At 37.7% G+C, this 12038-nt stretch overlaps 1 protein-coding gene across 11 annotated transcripts in view; it reads left to right on the forward strand.

Annotated features, from left to right (window-relative positions):
* Positions 1 to 3946: 3946 nt before the first annotated feature.
* LOC114256933 (uncharacterized) overlaps positions 3947 to 12038 on the forward strand; it is a 99268-nt gene continuing 91176 nt past the window's right edge. For 8 of the 11 annotated variants that reach the window (XR_014336195.1, XM_082879531.1, XM_028196621.2 and 5 more), the window contains exons 1-4: positions 3956 to 4224; positions 4305 to 4388; positions 6076 to 6149; positions 6259 to 6292. Coding sequence is in view for 9 of the 11 variants with exons in the window: in XM_082879531.1 (XP_082735657.1) it covers positions 3967 to 4224; positions 4305 to 4388; positions 6076 to 6149; positions 6259 to 6292 (450 nt within the window). In the remaining 2 variants the exon portion in view is untranslated. Of the gene's footprint in view, positions 4225 to 4304; positions 4389 to 6075; positions 6150 to 6258; positions 6293 to 12038 lie in introns of those variants that run through there. The other 3 variants (XM_028196619.2, XM_082879536.1, XM_082879580.1) reach the window with 3 other exon arrangements.

A 12038-nucleotide genomic window follows, 5' to 3' on the forward strand; every position in this document is an offset into this window, starting at 1 on the left:
ACCCAAGCCTTATAAACCCTTTCAAAACTTCCCACCAAATCAATGTGGGACAAGTCAATTTACAACCTTAAGGAATTTCCACCAAAACTCCATTTCCATGGAGCACCCTTTGGCTTCAATTTCCCATTCACTCGGTAATGGTTTTGAACAACCAAATATACCACGTGAATCACAACGCGGCATAGAACACGTTACCACTTTGACCCGAGTAAATCGACACTCGGGGCCCACCTAAAAATTAGACCAAACTTGAGAAAAAATTCTGGTTTTACCCAGAATTTTTCTACCATTTCCAACAATTTGTAAGGAAGATAGAGGGGCTAGGTAATGTGCAAGGGTAGGATAGGGTAGGGTAGGGTAGAGTTTTGGGGGGAGGCGGGGGGTTGAGGTGATTCATGGAGGTGGATAGGCGCTATAGTGGTTCGCGAGGTAGAGAAGTAAGGTGAGGTGATGAGCAATGTAAGGGGCAATGGTTCTGAATGAGAAGCTGAGGTGATTCACAATGGTAAGGGAGGTATTGGGGTGGTTGGTAGGAGTGAGAGGTAAGTTCTAGAGAGAGTAAGAGGTGTTCGGGGTTAGGAAAGAGTGGAGTGAGGAAGGGAAGGCAGAGAGACAACAATAGTAGTGGACTAGTAGAGGTAATGAGAAAAGAATGGATAGGGTTAATCTTAAACTTTTAGAGTTTAGGAGAATAAAAAAAAAAGGGGACATAATGAGATATTTTTACAATGTAACTAGAGGTGAAAAAAAAAGTGAGTTTAAGGCAATTTCAAACAATTGATCCAAACCAATATCAAATTTAAATTTAAGTAAAAAACACTCAAAATTCTTTTAATTTTTTTTACTCGAACTTATGTCAAATTAAATTTTACAGAACTTAAATGAAAATCTTAAAAACCTTTGAGATATGATTTGCAATTAGGATTCAATTTTTAATAATGAATAACAATTCCTAATCAAACAATCATTGATCTAATCCAATTAATCTAGAATTGAATCATATCTACAAACACACAATGACAAATCAACACAACGATATAACGTAGAAAAAATCACAATTGGAATACTTCCAATTGTAATAAAAAACTACAAGCCAAAATCACAAAATAATCCATTACAAAGACAAAAGGAATTACACACAAGAACTCTCAATTACTTAACGAATCTACACTCAAATTGAACTACACCCGCTGTGCCTCTTCTACCACCGTCTTCACTTCGGAATTACTTTCCCAACATTGAATCTACAACACTGATATTGAATCCATGAAAATGAGTTACTCCGAAATCCACCAAAATCTCAAACTCAAATTTCATGAAATCCACCGATGAACATCTCTTTGAATTTGAATTAAACAAAAGAAATCCCTTGATGATTGTCAATATGAAATCCATTGATCCATCGATCATCCTCAATTCATCAAGGTAAAACAATATATAAATACCTGTCAATATAGAACACTTTCGCTTATCTCCACTCTAAGAATTATGGAAGGGTTAAGCTCTCAAGACGCAATTGAAGTTGTTTAAAAGATTTAGAGTCAGAATAATCACTTGAGCGAATGAATGATCGCTTGAGTGGTGTGTCTGAAATGCAATGCTAACAAACTTCCACATGCCACTTCGCTCGAGCACAAGACTTACCGCTCGAGCGGTAAAATACAATTCTTAGTATCTTAGAGCTTAGACTGAAATATTTGATGCTCTTAATCAACACTTTAGCGCACACTTGACCGCTCGAACGATCCAAGAAGTTTGACAGGCTCAATAACTCCTCTGCTCAAGCACACATTTCCTTCACTCAGGCACAAATTGGATTGGATTCGCTTATAAACTCTCACAAACTCACAAATATAAAAAGGTGAATGCAGCAATTACATCTGAATGAAGTTTTGTCTAATGGGATTGCCAATTACAAAAAACCTAACATTAAATACTTAAAATTTTAATAATCATTTTATAATTTGTTTATGTTTGGTAACATTTATATTCACAACTTGCTCTTTATATTAAGAAAAGATTTGAGAATTATATAAAAAAATATTAAAAAAAACACGTTTTGTGTATATTTTTATTTTTAAAAACTTGTAAAAAAATTGATTTTATTTGTTTAGAATTTTTTTTAATCTTTCTTCCTTCTTCCTTCTATTTTGGCCCACCATCGCTCTTTGCTTGTTACTACCATTGCCTACCATTGCCGACAAACTCTTCTGGCAACCACCTTGACCACTACCTTTCTCACAGTTGGCAACCATCTTTGACTCCCACCAACTACCTTTCACTAGCAACAAACATCTTCAGTTACCACCTTCGACCACTACCTCCTATGACCTATGAAGCACAGGTATGGGTACGATACTGGTATGTGTACGATACAGGTATGCTGATATGAAAAAACTTTAAAAAAATAGGATACGAATACAGCTGGGGTACATCAATAATTTTTTTTATTTTTTTATAATTTATAGTTTGAAACCCAATCTACAAATCAAAGTTCAACACCAAAATTAAAAGGAGAAATTACAAAACCAAAAGAGCAATCATAGTGCAATAATACCAATACCAATATTAATACCAATGCCAAAGCAAAGTCTATAAGCTATTTTAATGCCATTAAATATGAGAAATTGCAAACTAAAATTTCATTCCAAAAGGAAGCTAAGCAAGATTTAAAAAATTTGAAACTTTAGTTTTCACTTCCATCAACTTTATCATTGAATGTATCCTTACTAATGTTCCATAACTTGGTGTACTCCTAATGTACTCATGAAGTACCCCAATTGTCAAAAAATATATAAAAAGTACCCAGTGAGTATTTCGAGTACCTAGTATGCACGTAACCCTATCAATATGAGTACGACAATATTTTTCAGAATACCCATGCTTCATAAACTGTGACTAACAATCAATTTTGGCCACAACTTACCACCTTCTACTGGCAACAATCACCTTTTATCAGAAAATCACCTTTAATTACTGACAACAACCTCCAACCAACATCTTAGTGTAATTGACAATCACTTCGAGTGGTTGACAACCACATTCGACAATCACTTTTTAATTGAAAACCACCTAAGGTGACGGACATTTTGGGCACCACTTTGAGCAATTGACAACAACTTGCAATCACCACCTCAAGTAGCTAACAATTTCCAACCAACCACCTCAAGTAACTAACAATTTCCTTTAGTGGTTGACCACCATCTTTAGTCATCCTTTTTAACTGTCAAAATTCACTTTCCGTCACTATCTCTCACTCTCTTTTTGTTTTTAAATATGTATACTACACAAGTTTTTTTATTTTTATTAAAATTGAAAATAAAAACATATTGAATAATTTTTTTTAAAAAAATTATGGTGCACACTCTTCAAAAAGATGTGTATTGTATACACCTTATAATTAAAGAAGAAAATAATATAATTTTATATTTTCTGAGTCATAACTAAAAAAAAATTCATAACTAAACAACACGTGAGACATAATCAAATATTTCATAAGTCATAACTAAAATAAAATTATAACTAATGAAAAAATTCATCATAACTAAAGGGTCATAACTTAAGAATTTATATGATAAATGATATGTATGATAGAACTTTCTTATAATGTAACTTTGGTATGATATTTTTATTTTCTTTTAGATAAAATTATATGTATCAATTGATATATTAATTAGTGTATTAATAGATAAAACGATATCATTTTAATTATTTAAGATTTTGTAATTTATATAATTAGTGAGAAAATGGCAATGTTATAACATGGTACGCATTGTCATATCCATTGGTGCACTAGTGATGATAGGACCCCTGTAAAATACAATCTCACAACACTTAAAATAATTTAGGCTATTCATGTCCCTGTCAATGAAAAAAAAAAAAAAAAAAATCAATAGTTAATGCATCAATGAATTGTGGGTCCTCCTTTGTGATCCCAAACATTTTCCATTGGTGCGGGCTAGCACCATGTTTTCTTTTTGTTCCACGTGGCACCTGCCACTTTTAGTGTTGATGGTCTGGTCTGGGATCTCCACACATAGCGAGAGAGAGAGAGAGAGAGAATGCATTTATTTTGTGGGAAGGAAGATGAAGAACAAGGGAGTGGTAATAGCCGAACATGATGGACATAGTAAAGAAGAAGAAGAAGAGAGACACAGAGGCTTTCCAAGGCCAACCGTCAAATTCTCTAATCGAAATGGTTCCTCCAAATACGATTTCGTCAAGGTCTTGCAATTGGGTATTTCGTTAATTCATTGATTCGATCTTGTTTTTGTCAATCTCTGTCATTGTTGTTGTTGTTTCAGGTAAAAGTTTGGTTAGGCGACAATGCCGATCACTATTACGTCCTCTCCAGATTTCTCCTATGTAGAACCTTGACTGTCACCAAGGTCTCTACAACTAACCCCATTTCTTTTCCAATCCCTTCTCATTCTTCATCTTCTTATGTTTCACAACTCTCCCTCAAAATGTCACATAACTCACTTTATTTCTTTTTCACATCTTTTCATAAAAAGTCAAAAAAATTATAAAAATAGCCAGGTGTTCATGAACTTTCTTTAATTTTGAGAATTATAAGATAAGTCACTTATCCAAAAAATTATATAGCCCGTTCCCAAACGAGGCCTTCATGAACTTTCTTTAATTATGAGAATTATAAGATAAGTCACATATCAGAACTATTTTGAAAGTGACATTGTTATAGTTCTTGCATACTAATAGAGAAGAAGAAACTAATGAGATTAAAGTAGTGCACCCCATTTTCAGAATTTATTGAATTAATGTATCTGAATATGTCATGTATGTATCTCATATCTATATCTATAGCTTTTTAGAAAGTAAGCATAAATAATAAAATGTGATGATACAAAAATCAGATTTCGATAGTAAATAGGCAAGTAAACTTGCGTACAGTACTTTTGCATATAACACATTTAAATATGACAGGGAAAAAATACAAGGGCAATAAAAACAATTTAGACTTGTTATTGAAATGAATTTTTCTAAGAACTTTAGTAAAAAAAAGTAATGGTTGGCCATTGGCTCTTAAACTAATACATAATTCTTAATGCTAAACCATTCTTTGAGCTCATGTACAAATATAATATTAGAATTTATAAAAATATATTGTTTTCAAGAACTACCCATATCCTATTCTTTTTTAAAGGCTTTGTCGTATTGTAGTATCAGTATTCACACACAATGTCATGTTTTTCGAGTACACTATAATATTAAGCAATGCCCCAATTGGACTAAAAGGGGAAAAAAAAAAACCCTTTTTTGGCCTTCAGTGAAAAAATTCCCCATTACTTTGAATTGCGTTGCCAATTGCTGTGAGGCAACCACATATTTGCTTCAATGGCTACGTTGAATTAAGCACCCCAACGGCTCTTTCTTTAATCAGATATGAGCTTGAGTGTACATGTTTTTGCATGCATATGTATTGGTTGTTAACAAGAAGATAATTCTCAATTATCTTCACAAAGTACATGCCATATTGGATAATATTATTATTAATAAGTTAGAAAATTTTGGTAGAAGGCATTTCTTTCTTTTTAGAAACTAGGAACATAATCTGTTACCATACTATACACCATATCAACTTGAAAGTTGAATACTGTAAGAACTTTGGGCAGTAACTACTTAAGGTTTATTATGTCTTCTGGAGCTGTTGTTTGTGGATATTATATCTATTCTATTTCATTGAGGAACACCCATTTTGGTGTTGGGGTGTAGTTTAGTAATCCTTTCTCCAATGCATGAATTTGACAATGTGAGAGAACTTTTGATTGTCAAGGAGTAGAAAATGAATAAGGACAAAATTTGAGGTGGGGAAGATTTGCATCGTGCTTGTCCAACTTAATATTGTTGAATGTGGGTAGTGGACCTATTAAATTGTACTGACTGCAAATCTCAATTCACATTTCGCTGGAGCTGCCTCACTTATGTTTGTACCCCATTGATGTTCTGACCTTTCTTTTAACATTCATAGATTATTTTCTTTTTTAATTTTGGAATTCTAAGATTTTGAAAAGGGTTTGAGTAATGAATCATGATTTTTTTTTTTTTTTATTCCAGATTCCTAATCATGTGGCCATTAATATTGCTCTTGAACTCAAAAAGCTGCTCGTAGACAATAGCCTTCTTGATGTGTATGCCAATCATATCTCACCCTTTCTTTTACTATTTGTGTGTATGTTTTTTTAAGTTAATTTTCCATGTGCTTCTGGATACTAAATGGATTAATTGAATGGTCTGCAGCTCTCAATCTGACCTAGAAGCAAATTTGTTTAAGGTATCCCATGGTTACTCTCTCTATCCTGTTTATGTTTTTTTTCTTTTCGGTTGTTGGATTCTGTTATGGATTTCAGTTCTCCACTTTCTCGAATCCAGAAATGAATGGTAGGAATGTATATGTAACTTTTTATTGCTTCTTTAGATTGGTAAGCTAACATTTACAAATGAGAAAGTTTAAAGCTAACCAACCTTTAAATTATAAATGATGTAAGAATGACAAAGCCAGCAATGTTCTTCATGTATTGCATTCCAATCTAGACATGTTGTTTTGGTGTTGAATTTTTTTATTTGTTTTTGTTGTTGTTGTGTTTGTTTGTTTTAATGAGCAACTTTTGACAGCTTCTATGATGGTAAGGCAACACTATTTATATAGTCAATGAAACAAAATCCAAATGAAAAGTGAAGTTGAGGGCGGAAGGACCATATTTCTCAGGTTTGATCTCCTTAGGAATATGCGATGTGCGTGGTTTGGAGGAGATTTTATTGATTTGTAGGGACTGGACTCAACTCAAATGGGTTGCCATTTGCATGCACCTTGTATAGGAAAAAAATGTTGTCAATAAAATCTGCTAATGCAATCATATTATACAATAATTTTATAATTAGCATGAATTGTTATTGATATTTTACTTTTGCAAGATTCACCATCACTTAGGATGGCTTGGAGCCTTGGAGGGGACTCATAGCTCCATCATGGAAACAACTCTTATTCTCACTATTGCAGTTAAATCCTTGCCCCCTTGTTCAAAAATGTTGTACGTGTTAACATATTATATTAGCCGAAAGTGTTGGCATATTATATTAGCCGAAAGATACACTAGGGTCTGTAATCATTGTGTGCCCTCAGGGATCACCTTGTAATTGTCTTTCTTGTAAACCCTAATCTTCATTTATAAATAGGGGGTGATATTCTATCATACCCCAAGCTGGTTACCCAAGCTTCATGGTATCAGAGCATCACCTCTAGGGCTAGGGTTCAAAGCATACCTAGTTGGATCATCTGCTGAATCGATCTTCTGCCACCATCATCATTCCGCTTCTTCTTCGTCTCCGTCTCAGCTCCTCCGCTCGTCGATCTCCTCCAGCAGTTCAGCCCTCGTCTTCATCTGCTTCGTCTTCGTCGATCTCCTCCCGCAGTTCGTCGCTCGTCTTCATCATCCTCATCGTCCTCTGTCGTCTTCGTCCCTCGTTCCCCTCGTCGTCCTTTGATCTCAAACCCAGGTATATATAAATATATATATATCCTGATATATATATAACTATAGCCTGATATATATATTTATATATAAATACATGTATATATAAATAACTCAACATATATATATATAAAAAAAAAAAAAAAATGGTTTCTTAATTTTGTATGTCTTTATAGTGATCATTGTGCCTGTTATCCCACGACCACCTTCCGGGTTTGTGATTACCACTAGTTTTGTTGCGGGTTCGGTAGTATTGTATCCATGACAGATTCCACCAGTGTGTCCCCTTCTTCTCAAACGCCAAAGAGTGAGAGTCCCATTCTACCTACTACCATGACTGAGAACCCCAACCCTAGTCTGAAAATCACCACCTCTCTATTTAATGGCCAGAACTACCTTGCATGGTCTCAAAGTTTGACTATGTTCTTGAAGAGCCGAGGGAAGATGGGGTATGTTGATGGCAGGATACAGGCACCAAGTACCACTGACTCCGGTTATGACCAATGGGAGATTACCAACTCTTTGATTATGAGTTGGCTTATCCATTCGATGGTTCCAGAACTTGGTGAGAGCTACTTGTCTATAGAGACTGCCCAGGACGTTTGGGAGGCTGTGGCTGTTACCTATTCCCGCAAAGGGAATTTTTCACAGGCATTTGAGTTGCGCCGCTCTATTGAGAGCTCACTTCAGGGGGAGCAGACTGTTCTTCAGTAATTCACTTTCCTCACCAACGGCTGGAAACGTCTTGACCACCTGGAAGACTATAAACCCGTTTGCCCTACTGATTCTGTCGGGTACAAGCAGTTCATCGCACGGGAACGGGTCTTTAAATTTTTGGCCGGCCTAAATGTGGAGTATGATCCAGTTAGGGGTCGAGTTCTGAGTATGGACACTTTTCCTTCACTTCAGGAGGCATTTGCCTATGTACAAAATGAAGAGAGTCGCCGGTCTGCTATGATGTCCCCAGTCTCTACTGACCGTTCCGCATTACTGTCTACTCCTCGAGATGGTCTTAGCCTGCCTCCTCCGTCTGTTGCTAAGGAGTCTGTATTCTGTGATTATTGCAAGAAACCGCGGCATACTCGTGAGACGTGTTGGAAGCTTCATGGGACTCCATCCGGGGGTCGAGGTGATCGGTCTGGTTCTTGAGGAGGTCGGTCAGGCCAATCTAGAGGACGTGGTTCCTATTCCCGGGCTCATCAGTCTAGTGCCGTTGATACCCTTGATTCTCATTCTCCTTCTGTTACCCAAGCTTCTGATACTGAGCTGGAGGATGCTTTGCGCCAATTGTTGGATCGCCGATCTTCTACTGCTCTCAGTACCGCTTCCTCGTCCTTTGCCCGCTCAGGTAACTTAGCATCTTCTCCTTGTGCTTTCCTGTGTCATACATCTTTGCCTTGGATTATTGATTCTGGTGCCTCAGATCATATGTCTGGCTCTTCTGATCTTTTCTCTGTCTATAAGCCCTCTTCAGGCCAGGACAAAGTTAGGATTGCCGATGGTACTGTTTCTTCCATTTCTGGAAAAGGTTTAGTCCAAGTCACTCCTACCATACATCTATCTTCTGTTCTCCATGTTCCCAAGTTTTCTGTTAATCTGTTATCCTTAAGTCGTCTTACCTAAGATTTGAATTGTAGTGTGACGTTTTTTCCTGATCATTGTCTTTTTCAGGACCTTGTCACGGGGAGGACGATTGGCAGTGGTAGTGCAGAAAATGGTCTCTACTTCCTCGATCAACCAGACAAACTTGCTTATTCTTCCACCACGTCTTCTACTACCCTCGCTGATTTATGGCTGTGGCATCGGCGTCTTGGGCATCCCTCATTTCATTTACTTAAGCATTTATTTCCTTCTAGTTTCGCAAATCATCATGTGTCTGACTTTCTTTGTGAGTCTTGTCAACTTGGAAAACAACATAGAGCTTCTTTTGCTCCCAGTTTGAATAAAAGCTTCGTTCCTTTTTCATTAATACATTCTGATGTTTGGGGTCCCTCTCGTGTTCTGTCTGTGAAAGGTCATCGCTGGTTTGTTACATTTATTGATGATTTTTCTCGTGCTACTTGGGTGTATCTCATGAAAGATAAGAGTGAGGTTTTCTCTGTGTTTCGCACTTTTCATAAAATGATTTGTACTCAGTTTGGGGCCACTATCAAAATATTTCGTTCTGATAATGGTGGGGAATACATAGATTCTGGGTTAGGACAATATTTCTCTACTCATGGCATTATCCATCAGACCTCTTGCACCAATACCCCTCAACAAAATGGGGTGGCCGAACGCAAGAATCGGCATCTTCTTGACATGGCTCGGTGCATGTGTTTTTTTATGAATGTGCCTCGGCCCTATTGGGGCGACGCTGTTCTCACCGCTGCCCATCTTATTAATCGTCTCCCTACCCAGGTCTTGAACAAACAGGCTCCGCTTCACGTCCTCCTCGGTTCTCCGTCCTTGTTTTCTATTCCTCCCAAAATATTTGGTTGTGTCTGTTTTGTCCATAATCACTCTCCCTCTCGTGGTAAGTTGGACCCTCGCTCCCTCAAGTGTGTTTTCCTTGGTTACTCTCCTACTCAAAAGGGGTATAAATGTTACCACCCTTCTTCTCGTAAGTGGTTTGTGTTCATGGATGTCACTTTCTTTGAGTCCCAGTCCTTTTTCTTGTCCTCTTCGGTGTCACCGTCCTCATCTCCGGGGGAGCCTTGGTGTGAAGTGAGTCCTGTGCCCCCTATGGTGGAACCAGTTGTTCTTGCACCACCCTCTACTACTGTGCTTCCTATGATGGAACCAGTTGTTCTTGCACCCCCCTCTTCTCTAGAACCCACTGTCACCAAGAATAAGGACGGGCATGTTTATGTCCGGGACATAGACAGAAAACAAGTTAACTGGATACACGGGACCGTCTCTGCTACTCCACTGCCATCTCCTGCTTCTGATGAGAGTCTAGGTAACTTTGAATCTCTTGAGTCCATTGATCTTGATGTTCCTATCGCCAAGAGGAAGGGTGTGAGATCTTGTACTCAACATCCTATCTCACAGTTTGTATCCTACTCTCATTTGTCATCCTCATATAGAGCGTTTGTGTCCAATATTTCCTCTGTTAGCATTCCTAACCATTTTCAGGATGCTCTTGCTACCTCTGAGTGAAAACTAGCCATGATTGAGGAAATGAAAGCACTTAGGAAGAATGACACTTGGGAATTGACTGAGTTACCTACGGGCAAACGACCTGTGGGATGTAAATGGGTATATACTGTGAAACACAAAGTAGATGGGTCTATTGAGCGTTACAAGGCAAGACTTGTGGCAAAAGGGTTTACTCAAACATATGGCATTGATTATCAGGAGACCTTCGCACCCGTGGCTAAAATGAATTCAGTCAGAGTACTTCTCTCTCTAGCAGCTAATCTAGATTGGCCGCTTTATCAGTTTGATGTCAAGAATGCTTTTCTCCATGGTGACCTCGAAGAAGAAGTATATATGGACATTCCTCCGGGTTTTGAGGATCATCAAACAGAAGGCAAAGTATGCAAACTTCGGAAGTCATTATATGGTCTCAAACAGTCTCCAAGGGCTTGGTTTGAGAGATTCACTCAGGCTATGGTCAAATATGGCTTCAAACAAAGTCAGGCAGATCACACATTGTTTGTGAAACATTCCTCACGCGGTAAGACTACAGCACTTATTATTTATGTAGATGACATAGTTCTTACAGGCAATTATAGTGGGGAAATACCTCTGTTGAAGAAATATTTAGCTCAAGAGTTTGAAATCAAAGACTTGGGAAGCTTGAAGTATTTTCTGGGAATTGAAGTTGCTCGCTCTAAGGATGGGATATTTATCTCACAAAGAAAATATGTGCTTGACCTGTTAAAGGAAACTGGGATGCTTGGCTGCAAGGCATGTGCCACCCCACTGGAACCCAATCAAAAATTGGGGGATGATGAAGGAGGAGAAGTTGTGGATAGGGGGAGCTATCAACGATTAGTGGGTAAGCTCATTTACCTATCTCACTCCCGTCCTGATATTGCTGTTGCTGTTAGTGTAGTTAGTCAGTTTATGCATGCTCCTCATCAGATTCACTTTGAGGCTGCCATGAGAATCTTGAGGTATTTGAAGTCTGTTCCTGGTAAAGGTCTGTATTTTTCAAAGTATGATCATCTTCGTGTAGAAGCCTATACAGATGCTGACTGGGCTGGGTCAGTAACTGATAGGAGATCAACTTCAGGGTATTGCACATTTGTTGGCGGCAACCTAGTTACTTGGAGGAGTAAGAAACAGAATGTGGTTGCCAGGTCAAGTGCAGAAGCTGAGTTTAGAGCTATGGCACAAGGTGTGTGTGAACTTTTATGGATCAAATTATTGTTGAGTGATCTAGGTATTGATCAGACGGACTCCATGCGGTTATACTGTGACAATAAGGCCGCCATCAACATCGCTCACAATCCAGTTCAACATGACAGGACAAAACATGTTGAGATTGATCGCCACTTCATTAAGGAGAAACTCACTAGTGGTACCATTTGTACTCCTTTTGTCCAGTCTGGTGAACAA

The sequence above is a fragment of the Camellia sinensis genome, chromosome 1 (assembly GCF_055761805.1).
Source record: "Camellia sinensis isolate YWXY chromosome 1, ASM5576180v1, whole genome shotgun sequence".
In the NCBI taxonomy this organism is placed as follows: domain Eukaryota; kingdom Viridiplantae; phylum Streptophyta; class Magnoliopsida; order Ericales; family Theaceae; genus Camellia; species Camellia sinensis.